The sequence below is a fragment of the Nipponia nippon genome, unplaced genomic scaffold (assembly GCF_047370975.1).
Source record: "Nipponia nippon isolate SJK-2023a ecotype South Korea unplaced genomic scaffold, ASM4737097v1 scaffold_21, whole genome shotgun sequence".
NCBI lineage: Eukaryota > Metazoa > Chordata > Aves > Pelecaniformes > Threskiornithidae > Nipponia > Nipponia nippon.
In genome coordinates, this window is record NW_028262338.1 from 2,221,451 (window position 1) to 2,249,350 (window position 27,900).

The 27,900-nt window shown below is 38.6% G+C and overlaps 1 protein-coding gene across 2 annotated transcripts; it reads right to left on the reverse strand.

Annotated features, from left to right (window-relative positions):
* Positions 1-484: 484 nt before the first annotated feature.
* MATR3 (matrin 3) lies at positions 485-27,742 on the reverse strand. Of its 2 annotated transcripts, XM_087759948.1 has the most exons (15): positions 27,601-27,742; positions 18,234-19,305; positions 13,661-13,722; positions 13,080-13,121; positions 12,718-12,821; positions 11,477-11,529; positions 10,880-11,005; positions 10,121-10,246; positions 9,762-9,932; positions 8,329-8,460; positions 6,867-6,910; positions 6,017-6,407; positions 3,929-4,322; positions 3,195-3,316; positions 485-1,556 (listed from the first exon to the last, which is right to left on the reverse strand). In XM_087759948.1, the coding sequence occupies exons 2-15, from the start codon at positions 19,122-19,124 to the stop codon at positions 1,506-1,508; spliced, it is 2,709 nt and encodes a 902-aa protein (XP_087616074.1). In that variant the 5' UTR covers positions 19,125-19,305; positions 27,601-27,742; the 3' UTR covers positions 485-1,505. The 2 variants fall into 2 exon arrangements, with proteins under 2 accessions (XP_087616074.1, XP_087616075.1); XM_087759949.1 differs by lacking the exons at positions 3,195-3,316; positions 27,601-27,742.
* Positions 27,743-27,900: the final 158 nt, after the last annotated feature.

Sequence of the window (27,900 nt, forward strand, 5' to 3'; positions counted from 1 at the left end):
GGAAAGACAAGTCATCAAGACTTTAATTCCACAAAACACACCGTCTTGTCTCTGCTAGATGCATTTGCTTAAGTAAATTAACTGCATCAAGATTCAGCCTCCTACATTCGAAAACCCTTCTTAGCGCTGAAGCCTCCCTGTTGGCCAAGAGGCTCAGGATGAAAGAACAGTCCCTGGTCATTTCTGTCCACGTGAACGTGATGTGGCTTGAACTTCAGCTTTGACAAAAATACCATAAAACTCAAGAAATAAAACTGTCAGCAGAATATACCTACCAGCGTTTTAACAAGTGATGTTTTAATTTGCTCGGAAACGAAAGAGGTTTAGGAAAGAGAAAGAAAAGTTATGCAGTAAGCTGCTAAATCACAGGTGTTAAAACATGCAAATTTTAAAAAGAGAGCTAGAGTTTCAGTGTGGTATCATGAACACAGGAGTAAAGAGTTCAGTAGACACATTGGTTAACATGCCAAACATCTATAACAAATTACTGTTGCCTAGCTTTGTTTATTGGTAAATCACTTTAGTAACCTGAATTCACAAATAAGCAGTAAATAACAAAAACTACAGATAAACACAGGTTACACATGCAAATTCCTGTTCACATATCACATGTGCAGGTACATTAAGAGCACAGTTCTAAAGATTCTTGACGAAACCAGATTTTAACAAAAATGGTTTTAAAATGCATGTATGAAAAAATTACATGTGAAGAATATAAAGATACCTTTTTACATTTCAGGACTCAAATGCTGCTTTTGAATATACTAGAGATGTACGACAGCTACAAGATTCAAGTAAAAGCAGGAGAGCTCAAGGAAATAATACTGGTCAGAGGAGAATGGGCATTTACTTTTCACTAAAAATACACGGAATAGCTGAACAGGAAAGTTTATCAAGAGCTTAGGAAAAAAAAATCACGAAGTTGTAAAGCTGACTAATCACTAATTTTCCTATTTGCTATATAACAGCAATGACATTAAAAGAAACTGCAATTCAACATTTAAAAATGCAACTTACATTTAAAGACTTTTCCAAAGTGAAATGCAATGACAGCCTTACACTCCAAATTAAATATCTGCTAGGCTCAGACTGAAATATGGAATGTTCTAGATAAAATAAAAATACAGTGTTACTTTTTATTTTTTATTGAGAATGGAATCGAAAGACAATTTCTGAAGCTTGAAAGTAGTAAATTTCACTTAAATGAAGTTTTCTTCCCATAGATGAGCTTTCCTTCCGCAAGGGTGCAAGATTTTTCTTTAATAGCTTGAAGTGTCAAAACGAAAACTTGTTGCCATTCTCACATTAAGAACAAATCTTTGTCATTAACTTAACTGCATATGTTTTTTGCTACAACATTTAACACATGAACAGACCTATAATGCCTACTGTATTTCACTAAAACAAAAAAGAATACAGTATTTTCCATCTACTACTTGTACTGCTTTTAAAAAAGATTAACATTAAAAACAAAGCCACTGTTTTCCTTACATCCTTCCTTGCTTTTAAGCTTCTTTCTTTTGCCTGTGGTCTTCTGCCATTTTATCCAGAATTTTCTGTTAAAAGAAAGCAACCATATTTTGGATATATTTAAAGAGTTTCTCACAGTCACAACATTAATAATAGAAACATAAATCCAATTTTCAAGCTGTAAAATCTGTAAATATTACCTGCAAAGGTCCTAACTAACAAGACTGGCACTTCTCCATACACGGAAGCGGAGCTCCTCTGAAGCACCACATTGTCATTATGTCAGTGAACATACAGCTTGCCACCAGTAACACCAAGCGGCAGCCTCTGCAAGCATCGACCTGGCCTGCCGTCAACGCCTTCCCAACGGGCTGGCAAGCCCAGAGAACAACTTTCCGTTTTGTCATGGGCTTGTGACAGCGGTTGTGCCACTTACCTGATCAGAATTTGCCATCTATAAAGCCAGGGACAAAATATCACCCCTCCCTGGAGAAGGGTTATTTTGGAAGTTTCGGGAATTCGTTATTGCTTCGATTACATTTGGTAGCAAGATCAATTAATCTATTTATTTGCTTTTACTGCTCTCAAAGTCAACGAGACTCCCAGCTAGAGAAGTGCCTTGCCATTGTGAAACACAAGCTGCGTTTCCCCCCCTTCCTTCCCTGATCCTAAAGCCACACCAACATTACAGAGTCATTCAAGAGCAACTCGCTAGCCATTTGTGCCATAGAAAAAGCAAGTCGAATCATGTTTCATTTAAGTAAGTGATAACGTTAATAAATTGGGATTATTTCCCCCACTTCCCCTTTTACATCAAGTCTTTAAAGTCCCATAATCAGGTACCTCAATGGAAAAAAAAGAAAAAAAAAAAGCTATGGGTGATGGATGAGGTGGGTTTTTCTTACTACAAGATTCTGCACGGTAATTGATTTTCTGATCTACTCCTTGATAATGTTGTTTGCTTTGTGATGTTTATTTGTGCCATCTGCCTTCCAGGGCCCTGTATTTGTTTAGGGTTCCCTATTATTGCAAGGGAGAAAGCAAACGCTTTGAGTCTGAGATGCCACCTTCTTTTCTATGGAACCCCTGGCTTTGTTTTCAGCTCAATAATCGACTTGTATGATCAATGTATGTGAACACTGCATTATTATTAGAATTTCGTTTAGGATTTCCCTTTTTCGGAGGTGATTTTTAAAAGCAGCTCACAGTACACAAAGATACAGCAGCAGCATTATCATTCATGCCATGCAATCATGTGATACCTAATCCAATTAGAAATTGTAAAACATGCTCACAAAATCAGAAGTTGCAAATACGGATTTTTTTTTTTTTTCTAAATATATAAAAACTTAAGCTTAAGCTCTGTTGACTGGTTAAAAACACTCTCAAAGGGACAACTGGAAGGGATTTGAGTCATCTATCTTTACTCTGCACCACTACTTCTAAGCCTGGCCTTTACTCCAATTGGAATGTCCTCTTTAATCCAAATTTACAAAAAAAAAAAAAAGCTGGAGCCCATCTTTAAACTAGGTATCTTGTGTATTATTTTCAAAAGATGAAGTTTTGGAGAGGTCTAGCTTGAGTTAAAAGTTATAGAATAAGCCAATTTCCACTGCCTGAAAGCTTTTTTTTTTTTTTTTTTTTCTTCACTCAGTCCAGTCTCATTCAGATCTATTCCCCAGGAAAGAATCACGCCATTTAAAATGAACAAGTTTTTGCCTTACCTTCAACTTTTGATAATGAGGAAGGCTGCTGCAATGGGTCTTTTTTGCAACATCTTCATTTGTGTAGAACAGGGAACACAATTTGCAATAAAACCCTGTTTTGGGTACCACATAATTCACACCTAGAGAAGTAAACACCACAGAATAAACTAAGAGATCTACTCTACATCATTTCTTTTAATGTCATATGTCATTTCAGCTAAATCTTAAAACCATAATTCACTTTACATTAAAAGCTGCTTTATCTTTAAAAGTCCTTGTTTTAGTTTAGTCAAGCCGGGGCCTAGTAATAACTAAATATGTGCAGGCTTTTCTTTTTTTTTTTTTTTGTTTTAAATTTAAAATCAACCTTTCAGATTAAGGGTCCATTTTATTGGTTCCTTCAAAAGAACTAAAAACATTCTGTGATCAGTTTCTGAGTTCTGATTATTTAGTATGAATCTAAACTATTACCACTATTATGATTTGTGCTGTTAATTGAATTTGTGTTGCTAAAATATACCTCTTCCAATTTAATTTCTGCCTAAGGAAAGTGTTATGAAGAACTGTATGACAATAAGGGAAAAAAAGAAAATACTAGGGTTAGGGGAGGAGTGAAGAAAGGGAGAAGAGTGGGGAGCCCTAAAATGAAAGGCTCAGAGGCAATGTGTTGCCAGAAATAAAAGGCAAATGAAATGAGAAATGCTACTGCAATGCAGAGAGACATATTTGAAAAGAAACAGAAACAGCCTTACCAACAGGAACGTTTGGCTGGTATGGCCCAATCCGAAATTCATCTGGAACAAGAGATTTCTCTTGGACATTCTTTGTTTCCTGTTCATCCTGGGTGTCTGTATTTTCATGGGCATTTTTCTCAGTGTCCTGTGCTGCTGTGGTATCAGAAGCTTCAACAGTTTCAGCCTTCGAATTATCTTCGGGTTTGGTTCCATTTTCTAACGTTTCATTTTCCTGCTCTGGCTCCTCAATCTTGTCTACCTTGATTTCTGCCAAACTATCATCGTTTTTGCCAGCAGATTTTACTGCCAAACCCGACTTGCGGAGTTTTTGATGATCCGAGTCTTCTTCATCACCAACCTCATCTAGAGTGACAAAACCTTCCATGCTCCGTGGAAAGCCACCCACGTATCGCTGTTGAGAAAATGTTTTCCTTATGTCAGCTTATTCTTAAATGTTTCCCTCAAACTGTCTTAAGTTTCAGAAGAGAAATATCTTCTCCAAATTCCCTGGAAAAATGCTCAAATTCTTCCTTCAAGACCTACCTTGCTCATTCAAAGTGTTACTCAAGCATGCAGAAGTGTAACAAGCTCTTTTAAATGTACTCCACTGTCCCAGAATCAAGTGTTCAGTTTCAAAATATTTTTTTTTTCGTACCACGAGGGTCCACTGTTTTATCATATCAACACGTGAACTTCAACTTGAGAATTTCAGTATCTTTTTGCTTTATTCTTACTTTGAAAGTCCTTCTAACATCAGTATTTTAATTTTAAGTGGAAGTCATTTTGGAATGCAGAAATTTTTTTTTCTGTTTGAGACAGTCCCACAAGATCCTGCCCATTCATGCCTACACAAAAGGTAAAACCTTACCAGAACACTTCTGTGCCCACTAATAGCATGAAAGTTCATTTAAAAAAAAAAATTAAGAGCTCTTTTTCAACCAGTGGAAAGCTTGCAGCTTCCACATTAAAACAAAACAAAAAACCAAAAACACCAGCCACCAAAACTGTGTCAGTCTCTTAAAATCCAGCTCCATTAAAAGACAGTGAATCTGTCTGAATTCTGATTTATTTTTTTTTTAAGAACATTCCCAGTGATATGGAGACATCAGTATTCCACATGCTTAACAGCAATCGTGAGTAGTACTGAAACAGCACTAGCTTTACATCTGTGCTCTAAGAATGTAGGTCTTCAAGGAAGAAAGTTTGGGATTTGAGGCAGTTTATCATAACAGATACCCGCATAATAAGCAATAATCACTGCTATTCGCATCGGCAGTATTAAACCCAACACCACATAACTAGCTTCCTGATAGAAGGATCCCCCAAAACTGAAAACCATGCACACTTCATTCATTAAGAATAAGGAACATGCCTTACTTTTTTGCAAAACAACATTCCAGGTCAATAATGTTACTGAAACTTTGCATGCTACTCCACATAACCGAGTATGATTTAAACAGGAAAAAAGCAGCTGGTAAGGGCATAAAAAACCACGATAGTGTGGGATCATCCGGTGAGAAAAAGGAAATTCACAGCAAGTAGCTTATGACTGAAGACACCTTGAAACTACTTTTATTTTTCCCCTCCAGTTGGAAATGGGCCTTGGCTAACCACAAATGGACTTGCCTACCTTTCTGGCTAAGCATAAAGAGTAGATGTGCATACAATTTTGTCCAAGTTTAGATCAGCCTCAAGTCCCAAATAAATAATTTTTTGAATGTCATTGTTCTGCTCTGTGCTCAAAAGAGTAACTAACTACAGTCAGTCTCATGAGAAACTGCTCAGGAGACAGTTGCTGGTTGCTTAGTATTAGTCAAAAAAAGGGGTGAAGAGAAAGGCAAGAAAAACCCCAGGAAGCGACACGGGTAGAAGCCCGTTTCTGTCAAAACAGAAACAGTGATTTATAACTGATTCCATTTGCAAGTTGCATCCAATGGGATCTTCCATTTTCTTCACAGGAGCTTTAACACCCGTTTCTCTTCAGACAGGTGTGCCATGCATGTATTTTAAAGACCCACAGAAAAAGATCTGAAGTGGAATGTACTGTTGTGTGCTATTTAAATTAGACAGGGATTTCCACACTCAGGTACCTTGCTATATGATTACCTTTTTAAGCTTTTTCTTTGTTGCTGGATTGGCCACAACATTCCCCTCAGTTTTTACGGTCACATCATCAGCTGTGTCCTTTTTTTCTTCAGTAGTCACATCAGCTAAATTGGCAACATCTGCATCATCTCCTGCTGAGCTGCCACTTTCTAACAGTGCTGCTGCTTCCTCCTCATCCACCAGCAGCTCATCTTCAGATTCAAGGAGTAAACTAGGCTCATCTTGATCTGCCTGTTCACTACTCTTAGCGCCCGATGGCTCAGCAGCATCATCTTGTTTCTCCTCTTTCACTTTATCTTCTACACTGCCACTTTCAGGCTTCTGAGGAGCATCTGTTTTAGACTTTTTATCACTTGGAGACTCTTTGCTGTCTGGAGAATATGTTCTCTTTCTGTAAAGAACAAAGAATACTTGCTTGTAAACCTGAAGAGAGCCCAGAAATGACTAAAAAAGGTAGGTTACATTTTTCTAGACAAGCCTGAAAAAGATTGTGTTTTAGTTCAGAAAATGGGAAACCTTGAAGGATACCATTCTTCAAAAATGCAAAAGGCTGCTGCAAGGAAGAACTGTCTTTACAAGACAGGACAATTGCTCTTAGGTTTAAACTGCAGGAAGGCAAGGCTAATTAAGGACTGGAAAAGATTTCCTGAGGAGCCTGAAGAGGCAGTGAAGTCTCCATCATTAGAGGAGGAGGGTAGGCAGCATATTAGAAACAGCTAATCTCAGGGCACAACAAACAACAATTTGATCTCAGAGCTTGCCCAACTTCTTTTGTATCATTTCTATACTCTGGACAAGGTATTTTCATATTTCTTTTAAAGAAACTTATGCTTTAGCAATAGGAAATTACCTAGTTTTATCCTTTTTCAGCAGTTCAACTCCTTTGTTTGGAATCTAAAATAAAATGTAAAAAATTTGTAAGTCACAGTAGAGTATTATTTATACAACTGTTACAGCATTAATTCAGACCAGACAGCACAATCTAGCCAAGTGTTTCCAATTATGTTAATCCACAGGTACTCTTTTACTATGCCCACCTACCAACCAATTAATAAACTGCTATTATGTTAGACAGGACCTTACCAACCTAGAAATCCCATGTCTTTATTCATGATAATTATCAAGTTATTAAATACAAAACAAACAAGGGATATCCTGCTCCAGAAAAATCATATACAATTCCTCTTTTGTTCAAGAACCGATACAGTGTGGTGCAGGCAATGGCACAAATCAGTCTTAATCTATACTCTTCTCCCTGTCATGGGCTACATGGAAAGCTTTTGAAGACTCAAAACACTTATTTAGGAGTTACTGAATGGTAAATTCCACTTGCATTGAATAGTTTTCCATGTTCCTACCATACATTGGTAAGTATTTGAATTTTCCACAAAGTGTTCATTTTTGGTGCACGATCATGTGCAATAGTAAGATTTCTTCATACTCCACAATAGAAAGCTTATGTATTTCATGAGACAGCTTGACAGCTCAGATTTCTCCTGCTTTTCTACCTCGTATCCTGCTCTGATGGAAGAAGTCTTATAATTGCAAGAGTATTAGCCTGGTGTTATGTCAAAACAAAACAAAACAAAAAGGCTATCAGCCAACCCTTCCCTCCTTGATCTGAGGGAATACATGCAAAGGTGCAGTTACGTCACAAGTTTTGACAAAGCTTATTCTTAAAAATGAGGTCATAAGACTAAATCTATCTAGGTAGTTGGGGTTAGTGTCTGCAACAGGGATCAAAAAGCTTTCTGGAGCTAAAGAAAAAAGTCTTGGATGGCATCCAACACAGGAAACACATTCTGTTGCAATACTTCATAGTTTAAAAAGGAGTCCCTAACAACATTTTGTCTTTGTTCTGTACGCAGGAGTACATGTAGAACAAAATGGACAAAACTGCCCAGCAGCTGTGAAGAGAAAAGCCAAGAATTAAGCACACAACGTATGAGTACATAGTTCTGCCAGCCAGTTTGATTTTACTCACTGATCATTTTCAGAGAGGGGTGAGAAAAAAAAAGAACCCACATTAGAGAACACTAAATGGAGACATTTTCATTAAAATCTACACCAATTACTCTAAAATCTGAATTCTAGTCTTTGTTTTGGTTTTGTTTAATCTGAAAGGAAAATCCTTTTACTTTGTTCTAGGCCTCATAACACCACACTCATGCTAACTAACTGCACTTAAGTAGCCAGAAAATACTAAAGCGAATCCATTTTACAAGCAGCACTGAATTCTCAATAAGCAATAGCTGTCGTCTTCTTCACTTTACACCTTTAACTACAATTAAAAACCCAAAAATGCTACTTACCCTTAACACCAATTTCTTGTATTTTTCAGATAAATCCACTTTCACACATCTGCCTTGGAACCAAAGCGCTTTGTTGGCACAATGCTCAACCATAGCTAAAGCATCTTCTCTGGTCTCCATCTCAATGAAAGCCTGAAAAGATTGAAAGACACATTAAAACCAACTATGAAATACACAAGACTTTTGCAGGCAAAGCTATTTAACTTAAAACACACTGTTTCCAAATGCTGAACCAAAATTATGAGATTCAGCTATATCCATCCTCTCCAAACTAGCCATCCATTTTAAAATTTACCAAAGTGCTCTATATACCCCAGCTTTTCAATTCAGTAACATCTGTCCCACAGAAAGTTCTGAAATGAAACAACAGGCATTTAAATAATCTGCCAAAAAAAGGTCACCATAAAGCAAAATATGTTTCCAAATAAAAAACTTCTGGACAATGGAATTCATTTATTTGGTGCTTAAGTATCTGGTAATTCCAGGGCAGCTGAGAAACTACCCCAGTATTTTATTTTTATTTTTTGAAAGAAGCCTGAAACAGAAAGGCAGAAGCTTCTGCCTATAAACCCTGCTTTGTGAGGTGCTCCTCCAAGAAACAAGCCTATGACACACTAAGTTTGCTGAACGAGCTTTTAAAAACACATCTGGGCTAGAGTATCATTGGCAGATAGAAGGAAGCTGTTTCTGCATCCAATTTAGACAGCAAGGGATTTTATTTTTCCAGTGAAATATGGTCAGGCAGGACTTCCTAGGGATCATACATAGATTCTAGTAATTCTTCATTCCACAAGTGTGGCATTAGGGGATTCAGGTACTCTTTGAAAAAGCACTGGAATTTCCTATTTAACTCAAGGGAGCAACAAACTGGGACAGCAAAGCTGAAAAAAAGTTTAGAACTAAATACTTTAAACTCCCGCATATTTATAGAAATCATGTACATGCACATCCAAAGCATTTTACTATATACATGCAATGCACTAACTTTTTTTTTTTTTTTTTTTAAAGTTAGAGAGCCACAGCAGGAGTGCTTTTGTTTAGTTTTAAAGAATGAAAAATAAAGGGTAAATGAAAGAAATGTGTAATAGTGGAATATATTTGTTAATGTTTCACAGGTAACGTTTTTTCAGCCTTAAAAAAAAAAGGTCGAAGACTCCTAGAAATCTGCATAACAAAAAAATTAAGCCTCAATGCTAAAAATACCTTCTTCACAGCTGAGGCCTGTTCTTTTTTTTTTTAAAGCAGCTCACATTACAGTAACATTTTGCAGTAAGCTAGATAGCAAAACACCACCTACATAGTCCTCTAATAATTTCCATATCTATGCTACAGCAGAAAGACTACACATGCACCAATTAAAGGCACGTCATTTCTTCACAGTTAAAAACCTGAGTTTCCAGTCTCCACACATGTATGTTCCTATGGTCAGTTACCTGGCTTTTCATTCTCATGAGTATGTAGTTCTTAATTTTTCCATACGGTTCAGCCAGTTTGAGTACTGCGTTGTCAGAGTATCCTGAATGAGGTAAATTGCTGAGGTGAATCACACGGCCAAGTTCTGGTTTTGGCGGCTCAGTTTTTTGGTCAGGTTTACCCTCAGGTTTCTAAAATTAAGAGGGAATGAAATTTTTAAAGTACATACTACATAAAATACACATGGGTGACTGTACCTTGATTAATTTGATACAGCTGAGAAGTACATAAATTAAGAACAACTTAAATGCAACGGCCTCATAATGCTGACTGCCCCAGATTAAAATAAGGCAATGTTAAAAAAGCAGAAGCGTTTTACCTTTATTCTTTTGTATTTCTGTGACAAGTGGACTCTGACTGGTTTACCAAATACCAGCGCAGGTGTTGTTGAATAGTATTCTACTGCAGCCTGGGCATCCTCAGTGGTCGACATTTCAATAAATGCCTGAAATCATATAAAACCAAATTAAATGCTACTTCTTCAAGAATTCATATTTTTGTTTAAAGTCTCAAGCTCTTCCTTGCATTCCTGTAAAAATAGCTGCATCAAAAATGAAAATTGCCTTTTGGTTACAACATTAACTGACCTGCAGAACTTGGCATGAATTTTACATACTTTATTTAGGTGCACAAACAGAACTGTTTTTTAGGTGTTTACATTCCACCTAGATTTGGATTCAGAACATGCAATTGCTTCCTGCTTTTTCTCTTCTATGATATTGGCTTTTTCCACACTTCAAAATATGTCACACGGCATAATGCAAACTAAGACCAAGTAAGTTTTTAGAGAATATTAGAACAAGAACAAAATTTGCAAGCATAAGGTATTTTTGAGAAAGCTATGAACAACCAACAAGAAGGATTTTTTTAAACAATATTTAAGTTAAAATGCAGTACTACAGCATTTCTGAAAAGAAACATACTAGCCACTCTTCCTTTCACACATGTGAGCTTGGTGACACGTGTGCAATCTTGCTTGGTAGCTGAACAAGTCCTTCTACAAAAATTAAGCTCAGACAGTAAGCATACTGAAGTCACCAAGCAGTGCCAGCAGCAGTACTAAAGGGCCTAATCTTACCTCATTGATTTTGTTTAGGATCAGGTGATTTGTAATTATTCCAAATGGTTCAACAAGCTGAAGCAGCTGATATCTCAAGTTCTTTCCCCTCTGGAAATCCATGATGTGAACAACTCTGCTTGTTTCCTATGGAAGACAAAGTGTGCATACACAACATGAAAAGAAAACACGTATCAGCTAACCTAAAAAGAAAGTCTGTCAAGGCTCTGCTCTAATTTTTTTTTTTTTTTTTAAATCTTCAGTAGTAACTAAAACAAAATGCATATAGAAAAGGCACAGAACCTCCAGGGATTTGCACAAAGATGCCTGCTGTGCCAAAGTTGCCTTTCTGTACATCCATGTCCCACAGCTTCATCATAACAGAATGTTTAAATAGGGTCTGTACAGTTTTGGAACAAGTATTTTGTAGAGTACTTGGCACAACGTAACCCCAATCTTATTCCAAAGCTTCAGTATTTCCACACAAATAAATCCTGAAGTCTCACTTTTAAAGACAATCCATTCATTCAAAAAGATCTTATGAAAGCAAACAAAAAGCATAATTGTGGTTAAAAAAAAAAAAAACAAACCACAAAACAACAAAATTTTAATACTAACCACTCTGCCCTTTTGCATGTGTCTCGGTCCTTGCATATTTCCATTTCCAGCTCCTTTAAGAAATTAAAAGAATGAGCAAGCTTAGTTCAACCTGTAAGACGGCTATTAACATGTCTCTTTACAAGTTTTTAAGAGATACAAGTCACTTCTAATACTAAACCAGAATGACATCACATTTTAAAAACTAATTATTTCATTACAGCCCGAGAAGGCTGTTAATTTGCTTATTTCAGAGCTCTTGTAACTTGAGGTCCTCCTTCCTGATCGTTCTGTTCAGTTCAACATTAGAGAAAGAGCTGCACTTCCTGATGTGCAGAAATAGCAGAGAATAAGTAAAGCCCATTGAAAAAAATCTCTCCTGTTCTAGAGTAAGATTTGCCAGAACAAAATGTCCCCACACACGAAAGATGTGAGATCCCTTTAACTAAGATACACTTCTTACAATTGATGTTTTAGGTGTAGAAAAAGACTCCTAGTTTTGGTCCTAGAACAACACAGATTCTATCATAATGCCCATTTTACCAGGAAACACCTGAAAAAAGCCTTTCAGATAGTTTGGCTCAAAGTCAAGTTTGAGATGTTAATTTTTCAAAACAGTATTATTTTAATGAAATTAAGTGTGAATGCATCTATCATCTAAAAATTCCTCTGAAGTGTCTGAAACACTTGTACTCTCTCAGGATAGCTAGGTAAATCAACTAGTTTTGCTTTTTAGTCACTCAAACTATTTAAAAGGTAGTAACAACTTCAAAGGAAGTAACAACTTCAGGCAAGAATCTGATTCTTAGCCTGCCTTTCTGTGAAGAAGAGGCTTGTATGATCTATCTTCCTCTTCCCATTTCTCAGTTGCTATTCAAATCTATTTGTCAAATTCATTTGAAATTAATTTAAGGGGAAAAACACTTAGGACATTGAATTCTTGCAAGTTTCACAGAAAAACCCACAACATGTAGCTAAATGAAAGACAATGCAAAAAACTTCTAGACAGGAAAAAGAGAAATCAAACACAGTTAAAAGGCCAGCCATAATAACATGGCTGGTAGTTAGCAGATGGTGGAAAGGTGAAAAGTGTGGGACTGAGTACCAGTCTTTGGCTAGGGAGGGGCTAATGTATTTCAGTTCCACTGCTCAGAAAACTGAGTGTTTTGTTGTTCTAAAACACCAGTAACAAATTAAAACAAAACAAAACAAAACAAAGCAAGATCTTAAGTCTTGTAAAAGCAGGTGCCTATTAATGTTACCTCTTGGCCCAACAGGAGGTCCTCCAAGGTGAAATGGAGGTGGTGGTGGTCCCAGAATTCCTGGTGCAGGGTTTGTGGATTGCTGCAACATAAAGGGATCACCCCTAGAAAGAGGGGAAAAAACACCTTATTTTAAACCAAAAAACTGTGAAGCTTTCATTCTCAAAAAAACCCCTAATTTCTGCAGAGCATTCAAGGAGAAGTCAACTTGAGCTACTTTTCCTGCTGCTCTTCAGCTAGTAGAAAACAAAGGGAAGTATCCATTTGAAGAAAAGGAGGTGTGTTGTGTCACATAAAATGTTAAGAACATCCTCTGCTTCAAATAAAAAATTACAAATACTTTAAAAGTCATTACTACTTACATTCCATGTCCTGAATCACTGTCAGGATTCCATTCTGGGTATCTTAAAAGAAACAAATAAAGAAAAGGTAAGAAAAATACAATCTCCTCTACCTATGTAATAGTTTTCATACAAGCAGCAATACCTTTCCATGTTAACACAGATATAACTCATGGTAACACTGCCCACTACAGGACCGCTACAAGAGACATGAGCAGTATCTATTGACAGAATAAAAGTGTTATTCTTAATAAGAAACTTCCTACACGATATGTAACATGTCTGACAATTTATAATACAAATTGCACACAGTTTGTTTTACAACACAAATTTAGAAGTGGGTATATGTGACTAGTGAAAAAATTACTATAGATTCTAAACTCCTAAGATCCAATTCTTTAAAACGTTACATATAGATCAGTGGGATTCAAGTCATGAACTGAGATCCCTTTTTTGTCCTGACAATGCTCTAAGTTGCATGTTTTTATTCCCTACAAGGCACAGCATGTTTTCTAAACCTGCTTTGTGCAACATAATCGACCGCTGTTTAGTTGTACACGCCCTCATGCCACAAGAATGTTTACTGTACTTCAAATTCATACATTTCAAGCAGCAGCTGACAACGTCGGCTGTGAGTCGCTCCATTGATATGATGGTTCCACTCCTGCAGCAAAGTAAATAATTAAAAATTAACAGCCACATATGGCAAGCCATTTTTAACAAAATATTGTCGTATAGTGCAGTATCTTCTCTTCTAAGCTGAAGTATCAAAGATACATACATAGGTAACAATCTCTTTTTGTAGTGCTTTAAAAAGACACTGAAATTGGACCTACCTCTTAACTCCTAACCTGGGTGAAAAGGTGTCTGATGAAAAATGTCTTGCAATCTATGGGCTTGATCCTGCCCCAGAGGTGCAAAGCCTACTAGGGGGTAACTGCTGCAGCATACATGCATATCATTGCGATTTCAACTTTTATAACTGGATGCTGAGATATTTTTTTTCTTCTGTAATTTTAGAATTTCCTCCGCTCTCTCTGCTTCATTCCTCAGACTTTTAAAGATTAATGTGAACTAAACACTCAAGTTTTTAGAACCATAAAGAAGCCAAGAAATTGCAAGGAATTCAGAAAGGAAAGACTAGAAGAAATGAAAGTGCATAGCTAGGACAAACTACAAGTATACAAGTGACATATAAAAATATATGACCATTTGCAGGGAATAATCAAGAAAAAAAGGAGTTCTAAATCAAGATGGTACAAGGGAGGAATAATAGAATTAAACCAAATCAGCCAGGTAAAATTCCTTCTGGTTCTGGCTTTAGCACTAGAAAGGAATGAGGGCTTTCTACTTTTTCTCTGCAGATTATTTTGATTATGAAGGGAATTATTTATTTCAAGAGGAGAGAAGGCATGGGGACTCCTCCTTTATCGAAGTATAGAGTGCCTGATCTCCATATCCTTACAAGTAACAGCACTTGTTTGTGCTGTGTTTGCATTTGTAAAGTGACAGAACTTCTGAAGTTTCACTGCTGCACATCTGTGTGTCACAGTCTCATCTCCACTCTGCTGCTCTTCAGTAAGCAAAGGGATCAGCAGAGACACATGGGGCAAATTAGCTTTAGGTTCACAGAGAAATGAAGGGGAGAGTAATTATAGATCTTTGGGGGGCAGTTTAACAACTGAAGGTTTTCTCTTATCGGCTACATTTTCAGCTATGAACACATGTACTGCATTGGCTGACTGTTTTATGTGTCATGTATATTTCTGCTCAGCACCCACAAATGATTTTTTCCTAATCCCTCATCTTTCCTGGTTTTTTTAGTTTCCACCACACTATAGCCATCCTTCTGGATACAATGAGATGCTCCTGAGGCTTACTGTCGTGTTTCCATATGCTAAATGCCTACCTTGCACTTTCCACAAAGAAGAAAAACCTGGATTTAAAGTCTCCCATAAAGTACTGTCGTTAAGCTACATTACAATGTTACTCCATGATACACGGAATGTAACGTGGAGCAAGATGAACTTCCATTCATTTTATCAAGAAGATGTAAATTGAGAGCACCACTTTTTCTTGTTAACCGCAAAAGAAGTAGGCTCTGCAACTATAAATTAATAAATACGCTGGCAATTAGGATGAAAAAAACCACCAAAAACTCCAAGCAAACCTATCTACCTATGAAACATTCAATACCTAAAAACAAAGCTTCTTCAGTTTAAAACTTGCTAACAAGTTTTAGTACTTTACTACGGAGAACAGTCCTTTAAACACTAAAAACCCCCTCTAAATTTGGGTGCACAGTCTGTAAAGCCTCGGTGGCTGATTCTGCTAGATATACCATGCTTTGAAGCTGTCTTAACATGCAATTTAAAATTATTATAAACTGAAATAGAAGTTACCTGCAAACTAGAGCCAAAGTTTGGGAGATCTAATTCTCATTATACTTCAAATGCTTTTAAATTGGCAAAAAAAAGAGCGATGTGACATATAACTTAGGAATTTTTTCCCCAGGGAAAGTTTTCAGAACAACAATGGCTCATCTACATTATTAACTTTTTATTAAATACAGTTCTTAATCTGGACTTCCCTTTACTCCCTGCCTCTACCCAGTCTGAAGCGTCACTCCTCTGAGGTTTCAGGACACTAAATATTTACAGGCACTAATTAACGTGAACGCCCAAAGTTAAGGTAGAGAAAATCTGAACTGAGTTTCTTAAAACTCAGGCTGCCTTTTGCCTCAACTGATACAAGCAAGAGGACGCACTGTTCTTCAGAAAATTAGGCCAAATTTAAGCACCTAATTTTGGATAGCCCTCTATTAGGCCATGTTTTTCCTTTGAGATATATCACCGTTTCAAGTGTTTAACCTCCAAATTCATCTGCTCATGTTGTATCAGCCTTTTTCTTTGGCAGGGAAAACCACCCCTCCAAATCTAACACCTCATTCCTTGATAAAGGGATCAGGATTGACAAAATGCCTAAAAAAACCTGGGGCACGATTTACTTCACAATTAGACAGAAAACAAACTGGGTCTTAAAATATATACACATCAAATTAAAGAAGCAATTAAGAACATTGTTAAAAAAGGAAAAACAGAGGACTAGTCTGCCAGCTTAAGTTACACTAAGGGTGTTTAACCCCTTGCTTGGGCTTAAAATACACATTGCTTTATCATACACTTTAAAAACATCTTCTATGATATTTTTATTTGGAGGTGGGGAAAATGAGATTTTCATACTGCAGGAATAAGTTTACATTGTCCCAGCTGAGAAAAGCATTCCCTTTCTGCTTTCCGTAAATTTTGGTTCAGATCAGATTACTTTAAAAGTTAAGTTCTACTTGATTCAATTTTGTGGGAGACACAAAGTAAGAAAATCTGTAACTGTTAGGTATGCAAAGCAGAGGAAAAAAGGAGAGAAAGAGAAAAATTCTTGCAGTGACATGATATCTGAAATTAGAAACAAAACCCAAACTTGGGTCATAAGAAACAGATGATCCAATCTCAAATATTTTATGGTGTACTAGCAGTTTAAGTCCAAGCATATTCCTACAAAAATGATGGTTTTACATGTTACAGAAGTCAGCCACTTAAGTTATGCTGTCAAAAGAATTCGGTATTTCTCATACCTGGAAAGATATTTCATGTTGGATATCCTTTCAACAGATCTTCATAACAAAGCAAACTAAGAACCACGAGGCTTTAAAATAAAGTGCTAAAAAGAACCCTACTTACAGGATTACTGGTTGCCATCTTCAAGGGCCTCGGAAGTTTATGTTTTCAATCTAACCAAATGAAGTGCTTTTACAGAACTGAGCATGGCATCTAAACTGTTAACACTTCAAATCTTTTATGAAAATAAACATCAAATGTAGGAGACAAGAAACCTGGATTACCGTGCTTATTTTTTATAAAAAGTAATTAAAGCAACACAAGTTCATAAACTGTCAGATCAGCTGGAGTCATACAGCGTCTGCTCTAAAACTGGTTTGATCATTTCCTTGCAGGGACAGAATAATTCTCGTGTTTCAAAAAGATTAGATGTACAGAAGCAGCACTTTTTGAGAGGTAACTGTAAAGAAATGGTTAGTAACAGCAATTCCACATTGCATCAATTTTACAGTAATAGCATGTATTATCTTTTCAATTGAAGGCCTTCAAGTTAATTAGCCACTAATTGTGACGAGAGGGGCACTGTATTAGCCAATTAGCCAATTCAATTGCCTAGTATACTGAAAATCAGCAAGATGAGTAAAATTGGAAAAGCTGAAAGTGAGAAGGCTCTGAAAATAACGTGTGAATAAACAGGCCATTTTGAGTAACCTGCTACCTTTGCAGACAGTCGAGCTACTCGTGACTAAACTAAAAGGGAAGTCTCAGCATAACCGAATATACCCGAAGATCCACTCTACTGGCGAGCCAAGTAAAGAACGCTACTAGGAACACAGAGCAGGATACTGCAACAGCAGACTGATTGCTCGGAGAGTCTACAGGGATAGATGCAACATGTGACAATAAAAAGTGAGTCTGAAGTGTCTAAGAAAGTTGTGAAAAAGGAGAAAAATGACGACAAATTTCAGCCATAGTATGAGATAGAGTGTTAAAGTGAAATTAAAAAGGCAAGAATGAGCTAATCTAAAACGTGGTTTTTACTTTTGCAAATAAGTTCCAGGGCTCTACATTAACTCTTTCCCTTTGGACAGGGAAAAAGCAGAACTGTGCAAGAACGCATCTTAACTACATATAAATCAGCAATCAAGACAGATGTGGAGGAGAGCTGAAACTAGCTTCCTGAATAGCACAGTAGATACACTGCAAAAAACCCCCAAACCAACAAAAATAAAAAACCCACCCAAAAACTGCTTGAATGCCAGATGTTTGCGGTTAAGAGAACATGTAGATGTAAAATATAAATAAGATATCCCAGCAGATGATAGCTGTTTGACTTGAAGTTAAGCAATCTGGGCAAACAAAATACATTAATGTAAAGCCCTGGTTTACAGTGTTTGTTAACAATTACCTTGTAAATAAACCAAGTGCCTTTTTCACTCTCAAACCAACTTTCAGATCATTTCAAAAGCAACCAGGCTATAGAAATAATTAAAGAAATAGGTAAAAACAGAACAGATACTACAACGTAAAGGAAAATAGAAGTATCTGGTGCATAACTCACCTTATTAGAATGAACTGGCATATCACATATAGAGCACAGATGGGGATAACCCTTCGGTAAGAATCCATGGAAGTCTTCAATATTGCTATTTGGAGGAGCACCTCTCTTTTTCTCAAAGAGAGATCTCTCAGGACCAGGACCACGACCCATTCTGTCATACTCACTGTCAAATTTATGATAGTTATGCGAAGTCTCACCATAAAAAGATTCATCCCTACACCTTTCTCCATCTCTTAATCTGTCATCTTCATAATCCATTCTGTCATAATAACCAGATTCTTGAGAACGACTTCCATGGTCATAGTCAACCACTGGGTTGAGACTAGGACCACGATCATCAAAGCTATCTCTTCTAAAATGCCTTTTTTCTTCCCAATCATCCCTAGGTACTCTGTACGGTGGTTCCCGTGTGGATGATCTGCCATCTCTACCATAACCTTCTTCAGCTCTCCTCCTTTTAAGTTGTAGAAGGATCTGAGGCAAGTTTTCAGGAGTAATCTTGTCCTCGGGATAGCGACTCAGTTCATCTAAGTCTCTAGCAGACAGACCAAAGCTGGCCAAAATGTTAGTGGCCTGGTCTGCATCTCCACGGTGCTGAGAAGACAAAGGGAGCGGACCTCTACTTCCAATGTTAAATATAGACTGCAAATTATGGGAAGAGGTACTACCAGAAGACAGTGCACTATGAGATCCTTGTTGGTTCAATGAAGAACTCATTCCAAGATTCATTAAGCTAGCAAGGCGTGCAGTACCCTGGTTCATCCTTCCAAGAGATGCTGGCATATTTAAAGACTGGGTAGCAGCAGCAAGAAGGCCTATTCCTGCAGAGAGGTCACGCCCATGACCTTGCGAATCCCTACTCAGAGATGACTGCTGGAATGACTTGGACATTGTAGAACTATAGCTTGTCTACTTTATGGATCAAAAAAAACTTGTTCTTTTTTTATAAGATGGCTGAAAAGAGAGCTCACACTAGAAAGCTAGGCAAACTTCACTTCAAAAATGGTAACGCCAAGAAAGAGGATCAATAATGACTGCAGATCTTCTTCAAGCTGAGAAACACCAGACAATTCTGTAGAAAAACAAGCAGTTTTAGTCATAAATCCCTTTAAACAGATGCAGTTTTAAACTTATGCATCATGTTGATCTAAAAACATCAAAGATCTCAATCTTACAAGGCTTTTATTACATAAGTTAACAGATTCAAGAGGTACCCAGAACCTACATATATTATTTCAGATAAAAATACAGTTGTGTTTCCTATACATACTACTCTTCTTCTACAAAAAGCTACTTTCATACCGAAGACAAGTGAATTTCAGAAGTTTGGGATGTCTGAAAGCATCTAAAGTTTACTAGCATATAAGCCTTGATCTCTGGTTAATGGTTTTGTTTATACCCTACGTTACTGTACTGTGTCTATGAGAAGACCACAAAAAATCCAAGATGACTTCGGCACGTTATACATATTTGAAAATGAAACCTATACCACCACAGAACAGGACGAAAGGAAGTTAAAAGTAACTGAAGTTTGGGCAAAAAGTTTCTACTGTAAGATCTGGTAAATAAATAAGACCAAACATAATATTCAATCTTTATGCAGTAAAATTCAAATTACCGATGTGAAGACAGATGTGAACAAGAAAAATAAGTTTTAAATTTTGCAGGAAGTAAACAAGACCTCTTGCTCAAATTGCAGTTATACGGATAACAGCACTTAGGAAGTGATTCTTTACTCTGTTATATTGCAGCCGTGACATCAGCCTGTACTCTCAGACCTCAAGCTAAACAAGGTCAGGCTTAGTACTGGGATGGGAGACCCAAGGAAAACCCTGCTCCTGCAGAAAGAGACAGCAGGTGAGTCAGGAGATGGCACTACGCCCCCAGCTAGCCCGTAGGACAGCGGTGTCCGTGTCTCTTACCAGCATACTGTTTCCTCCTTGGTTCAGGTCTGACACTTTGATACCATGACCACATGTGGTAGTTAAAGATCCTAAAACGAAACTCATAAGAGATATCTATCTGCCTTGTGTCCCACTAAAACACTAACCTCATATTTAAATACTTGGTTCAACTGCATTTACTTGAAGTTTTAACTAAACAGTATATCAATATCCACAGTATATTTTATGGTGCAATAGATATTTCATAAAATGTTCTTTTTTTTTTTTTAGTGCAGAGCAGAAATAAAACTGTAAAACTTCTCCCCATACTCTTTCAGCCTTGGGATAGATATACAACATTTAAAGCAATTCAACACACATGAAAACATTCTGCCAGGAATGTGCTGTTCTTGGGTTCCCAATGCGGTGAAGCCCTTTCAAATCTCTGCAGAGCAGTTTTGCTTCTCCAGCACTGCCACTCAGATGCACATAAAACACGTAATCACTTGAAAAAGAAACAGGCACAAATTGCATAGCTCCAGATGAAATCGGCTTCTAAGAGGACAGGTACGTTTGGGGAGGAATGGAAAGGACAAAATGAAAGCAAGGATTTTTCCTTGAAGAGAGCAGTTCTGCAGAAGGCAATTTCTCTTGTACTGGAAACAGAAGAAAAAAGGTCAAGGTTATGAGCGTGTCTCTATCCCGACTGCCTACTCAATCCAGAGCCCTCTTTCAAGAACGCATGAAGTTTTTTCTACTTTAAGTTGAAAAGCACTTGTTTTTCCTTTCTCAGTAGCAACATGTTACAAAATTATGCATTTATGTAGAAAAATAATGGATTCTATGAGAGATACGTAAAGGACGCAAACCCCACACAGAACTCCATCTCTGAAAAGTAACTGCTTTATACAGTTTGCTATGTATTCTGTTACCAGTACATCTGATCTCATATTTCGGCTATGCTTTTAAGATCCACGTACGCTGGAGTCACTTAAAGTAAGCTTAATTGTCTAACATTTGGTTAAGAATAAGAGATTGAGAAATATGGGGATGAAAAGAAGTTTAGAAGTATCTGAGGCAGAAGACAGAAAAGCACTGCAGAAAGCTTCAGGGGAAAACAGTAAAACAAGAATATAGGGAGAGCAGATGAGGCAAATTCTAAGCGAGATGTCCAGGACCGAGTGACCACACTAAAGAACACCTGAATAGAAAGCATTTAAGAACTATATTGTAAAAAAAACAAGACTCTTGAGTTCAAACATGACAGAAATACTAATATTGACCTGGGTACCATGTTTTATCTTATATACATTCAGTAATCTTGATATACTTCACGACAATTTTACAAGTTAATCCTTGCTCCTTCCATTTTTACATATAAATTTCCTTCTAGTTCATTCACACGCTTACAGAATGGTTTGAAACTGAACTTACTAGGTTCTTCATAAAATCAGATATTCCAGAGGGCTTCACAAACCACACCCTGACAGTCATTCAGCAGACAACCACATGGTCAGGAAAGGCACGGTGCGTCCTGCTGTTAATGCAAGGACCTGCACTATTCAGGTTTTCACTAGATCAGGAAAGTTCTCTGCTCTTCAAAAACACCCTTTCTCTTTGAACAGACGCTCACTAATCCTCCTGTCACAATTTTCAATTGGCAGTTCATTGTCCGCTGCTCTGGAGAGATTAGCGGAGAACAAAACCCGTCACATCCCAGTCTGGCAGGGACCTGGGCTGCAGGGGACCTGATTACGTGCCATGCTCTGACCCCACATACGCACGGAGGTTTTACATAACCGTGCTGCGCTGCTGCTGTGAACGCCCGTGGCAGAAAGAAGCAAAGGGAAAAATAAAAACAGAAGATGGGGGGGAGGGGTGAACGAGACAAAGAAACAAAGAAGGACAATTTAATGAAAAAGCATGAAGTGGGACAGTAAGACAATTGTATGACGAAGACAGAATATAACGTTGGCAGTTGGAGCGCTAGCCGGTAAACTGACTTACACCGAGTTAGGTATTCAAGTGGAATACTTACAAAAACTAAGTTTCTGAGTTATCCTCAAAAATCACTATTTATCCCATCACGGTCTTCCTGCAATCGCTGTGGTACTCTACTCCTAGCCAGCCCCATTCTCAAGGTCAGATGAAGGCAACAACAAAACACAGTGGGGGAAGAGCTCTAAAAATCATACCAAAGAGTGTTTAACTTCCACATGGTCAGGTTTAACAAGTGATTCTAAGACAGCATTTCTTGCGTTGATCACTTCTGAAAGATTCCATGTCAGTATCTGATAGAGACAGGTTCCCACGGACCAATGCCAGCTTTTAAGCGAGCGTGCCATCAACTGAGTCACAGCAACAAGAGGAGTACGACTGAACAAAGCTGTCTAAAGATCCAGACATGATTTAGCCGAGTTGAAAGTGTTATGCTAATTGTTCTTCATGTAATTTCAGCTATACTGGGAACAGACAGGCTTTCAGATATATGTTTTTAAGATCTCTGGACAGAAATTTGGCCACATTAAGATTTGAAAATATATAATATAAAGCAATCTTGAAATAAGTTGAAAGTCAAAATGTTACTAGATTTCCAGACAATGCGGACAATGAAAAAAACATTTTATACCTACAAGTTGCAAAAGAGTTTTCTGTAAAGGCAGACAACAAAAATGAGAAATTTGAATCCTACAGAATACACTGCTATCAAATAAAGGCCAAAATGAGGCTGATTTTCAAACACTACAGAAGGTTTTTCTTTTCGTATAAAACTGATTATAAACTCTTTTCAATAAAACTTACAGAACTCTTGCTCCACATAAATATTAATTTTGTTCCTGAAAACAGTTTAATTCAGTGAATTCTTGGGATACACTGATCGTGCTGAACACGGTAACCTTAGATTACCACTTTTTATGGAACACCGGTAGGCTGAAATTAATTCCCTGGCTCCCTGTTCCTTCTGCCACTCTCAGGTTTTTTTAACTTGTGCATACATATTATACCTTTAATATTAACCTTGTTCTTAGAACAACTCATCTTTTACCCATTCTTCTTCCACTATTTATAGAAAAGTCTCAAAAATGAAAAATAACTGTTTTCACTTTCTAGTCAGTTTCACTTTCACTTCAAAACCAAAATTACTCAGAACATTGAATTTAATCAAATAAATTCAGTTATGATAAAAACATTAAATAATCTGCAAGCTGAAAAACACACTCTTGGTTTGTAACAGCACAAGACCTTTGAAGATGGTACACCCTTGGGAAAAAAGTCTCAAAGAAGTTTCACATCCACAATCCTTGCCCTTTGGATAAAAATCTACAGATTTTTCTTCTCCTTCCTTATGCATTACACTCAGTGCAGCAATCTAGTCTGCTACGGAAGAATTCATACGCTTCTTGGCAAAACTGTCTCCAACACATCATGGCAAAAAAAGTCATCGACAGAAGAGATCTGGAAGTTCAAGTGAAAAATTTAGACAGACAGCTCCCCATGCTGCTCTGAAAAATAACAGTAGTAAAAACAAGAACTTGCAAGGAAATTAGAAGCAGATGTTATCTAGCTGCTGAATGACTGCGTGTAACGGATTTGAAGTCTACAGGATTACTTTAACTTGGACAATACAGAAAAGGCCACTGTTTTTCCAAAGGCAAAGGAGGAATTGTCTAGCAGTCTTAGAGAAAAATGCAGATTATCACCCATTTCAGGTACCAGTATTCAGAGTGGTTATTTAATATTGCCATTTCAAATGCAAGAAAACAACTCATCTTGTTCAACTCATCTTCAAAGGTCATGACCTCAAAAATTGAAGCAGCACCTGGCACACCGGACACGTGCACAGATTAGGCAATCTCTTTCAGGCCTTGCAGAACAACTGGAAGAGTTTCATTTCTTAGGATTGTGTTCAGCTCCATCTCAGTGACTTGCCTGATCAGAGGGGCACATAATAATCTGAGATCTGAAGTTACTGTAACAGAGGATTGCTTCAGAACAGAGAAGTATTACATATGAAAAAGAGTTACTTAAAAATGGAGAATTAAAATGACTAGTTTAGCAATTAAGAATCTTAAAAGAACTTACACGGTTTTCAACATTTGAATGAGAAAAGAGCACTGTAAAAGTAAGATGCTGATTTCCTATTTCTGCTTATTATATAATTTAATAAATTCAAGCATCCTTCTTTTTGTAAGCAGGATTCAAGCATCCTTCTTTTTGTTCACTTCACAACAGAAGTGAAAAAAGGGTCCAAGGAACAGTACAGAAAGAGTAGAGGAGGCAAAAACCGTGTATTTTTAGAAAGGGAAAACAGAAACAGCCAGGAACACGTCAAATAACTGCCGTCACGCATACTGACTGCTCCATAAACACACGATTACCTCCATGGCTTCCATGCACTCCTTCCTACTACTTGTAAGCCCACTCTTTGTCACTACCTTCAGAGCTCCAACTCTACAGTAAGATGGATGCACACAGGTTCCGGCACCTACAGAAAGCTCCATGAAGGCATTAAGACTTGGTTCAACAGAAGGGGTCTGCCAAAAACAGAGTCACTGCAGAATGATGTAGGATCTTAGACTGGAAGCTCTGGTAATAACGACCATATGTTCATGCACTTGGCAAACCGAGGAGACAATCACTATTCATTCACATCAGTTTTTGGAGACAAATAGCCTCCCAGGAACCAAAACATTGACAAAAATCACAGAACATACCATAATTATTTTTTAAAAATAAATACGTTATACATGAAGTGATCCAAAGGCAGACCATATATCAGAGGGTTAATCAGTGGAACAGAGAACCAATTTCTTTTTTTTTTTTTTTTTTTAAAACCAAAACAGAACACTTCTGTATTCTGATCCGGTAAGTGATTAAAAAGCCTTCTGACTAATCAGTGATTGTAAGTCTGCCTCCAGGCATTTCCAGAGCTGGGACAAAATTGCATTCTTTCCCGGCTGAAATCTTGCATGAGGTTGTAGAGATGTATTCTAGCTGCAGAGAAGAATCAAGGGACTGTTTGACCATTTTAGTGCTCAAAATAAAAACTCTCTTGTTTAAGTTATGACTACACAATATGGTACTTAAACACTTGCAAACTAAATTAGTCCAAAAATATTGTGAGGTATTTGCTTTTGTTTTCAAGACTTGTTGACTTAGAGCACTGAGGAAGAATGCAAGCAGCACAGAGGCTACAAAAATACACTCATAAATTAACAAATAAACTGAATGGAAATAATTTCTTTGCAGCTCTGCTTACAACAGCCTCTCCCCCAGATTTGCTGAGCTACCCAGAACACTGTCAAGTATTAGATTACAAAATATCTTCACATTCACCAGAACGCTCAGCAGAGATGTGCGCAAGTCACAGAGAAGGGAAGCAGGCAATATTTACTTCTTTATCTCCCACCAAATTAATGAGCGTTTTTATTTAAGCGTAGTCCTGAATAAACCAGGCGGCAATTGTACTTCAGTTGTATGGATCATAATACCAGGGATCCTTAATTTAGTTTGGAGCCTCAAAGACTGACTCTTCTTCCCTCCTCCTTAACTGCTTTTTAGTTTTTACCTTTAGAAACACGGATATTCACATTTTAAGGATACATTTTGGAATTTCTCTTGGTTGTTCTTCCCATCATTTAGTGCTGGGACGTATGTAACGCCTAGATACATGCAAAACACCGGAAACTGAAGTTTTCAATACAAAGTAACTTCAGATACCTTCTCTAAAACAAACACACAAAAAAGGCTCCTGACATTGCAAGCCTCACCAGAACCATTAGGAAGCAATAGAAATTCTTGACTTTGTCATTCAGATTTCATCTCCTTACCTAGTGCACAACGTAAGAGTATGGATATTGGGCTACCATCGAACACATGGACAAGGCTCAAGTGCCAGTATCCTCACTCAAATTCAATTATTCCATGTAATTCAGTAATGCATCATTTTATGTGTTTTTTGATAAAATTCAAGACAGAAGTTCACTAATTTCTCAGTAATACAATGAAAATGTTAACATATGTTTCACTATATTTTGAAAAAATAATATATGATTTTTAATATATTAAAGTTTTCAATGTATTAACATGTTTCAAAATTCAGGAAGATTAAACCACTGGATCAACCAATTCTTTATAAAGAAGTATCAGAAAATGCTCCCTTTTCCTCTTCTGTGGCACGAAAACTACACAGACTGCTTTAAGAGACTTACATTTTCAAGAAGGGTTGCTCCCTACTTATCTTACTCTAGGAAGTCAGGACCACCTACTACACTCATAGTTCAAAAAAACCTGAAGAATTTATGAGTAAAAAGAATACAGACTATTCAATTGTTTAAAACAGTATCAGATACTTTTTTCCCAAAGGTATGCTTCGTGGAAAGGAAAAGATCCGCGCATTTAAAAGAGGGGTTTTTCAGCTTTCTTTCTGTAGCATAAATGCTTCATTTATTAGAATAAAGCAGTTCTTCAGGTTCCCAGAAAGTTCTTTTTAACTTTTGCTTATTTGCAGCATAGGCGAACTTTATACCTCATTACTTTGACTCTGGAAACAAAACATGCACATAAAAGACACAGAACGTTATTAATCCGCCACAGGAAAAAAAAAAAAAAAAGTCCCTGCAGCATGATTTGTAACCATAGCCCAAATTATATGAAAGTGAAACTGAGTAGAGGAGTCAAAGGGATGCTTCCACTGTCAGTATTCTTAACGCTCAGTTCATTAATTCTTAATGCCAGATAAACATCAAAATCGGCAGTTTTTGAGACTAACGGCCTTCAGAGAAGTTAGGAAGGCACGCACGTTAGTGACATGCTGTTTAGCTTCCGAGTGGACGTTTGTGGGGGCTGGGGAGGAAAGATGCCGACTCTGAGGCCTCAGCTGGAAGCAGAGGCGCGAGCAGGGCGCTCCGGTAAAGTTTCAGTCGGCGGGCGAAGCGCGGCTTTAGCTGGGGTCACCCCTGAAAACACGTTTTACGTGCCGAAACACCGAGCAGCCGAGAAGAAACCTCCCTCCCTGCCCTCAGCAAGCGCCAGGCAGCGTCCGCGGGGCGGCCAGGGGAGGGGGCACCCGGCCCGCCCCCGCCCCGCAGCGCAGGCCGGGCAGGCCCCGCACTGCGCCGCCAACGGAGCCGGCCCTTCCTGGCGAGCGGCCGGCCGCGGCGCGGCAAGGGGAGCCGCGGGGCTTTGTTCGGGCCCGCCTGAGGCCGCCCGGCCCGGCCCGGCCGCAGTACCGCCAGGCGGCGGGCGGGGGCGCCGGGCGGCCCGTGGGGCAGGCGGCGGGGCTGCGGCACCGGCCGGGCCGGGCCCGCCGCTCCCGCATGCGCGCTGCCAACGCCTCCCGCCGGCCCCGCCCCCCCCCCCCCCCCCCGGGCCGTTCCTAACGGAAGCCCTCCCCCTCCCTCTCCCCCCCCGCGGAGCGGCGGCCGCCGACGCCGGTTCCTAAGATGGCGGCGGGCCGGGGGCGGCCGCAGCGCCGCTCCTACCTGCGGGCCGGGGGCGGCGGGAAGGGAGCGCGGCGGCGCCTCCCGTTCGCTATCGCACCAGCGGCGGGGGAGGAGAGGGAGGGACGAAGGGAGGCGGCTCCGCTCCGTTCCGCTCCGCTCCGCTCGCTGGCGACGGCCGCCCGCCCCGCCCTCCGTGTGTGGATGTGGCCGGGGGCAGAGGAGAGGGAGGCGCCGCCGCGCCAGTTCTCGCGAGAGGTGGGAGCCGCTCACCCTGCTCTCGCGAGAGTCCCGCCGCGCCGCGCGGCGCCGGTCCGCCGCCCACCCCCCGCTCATTGTCCG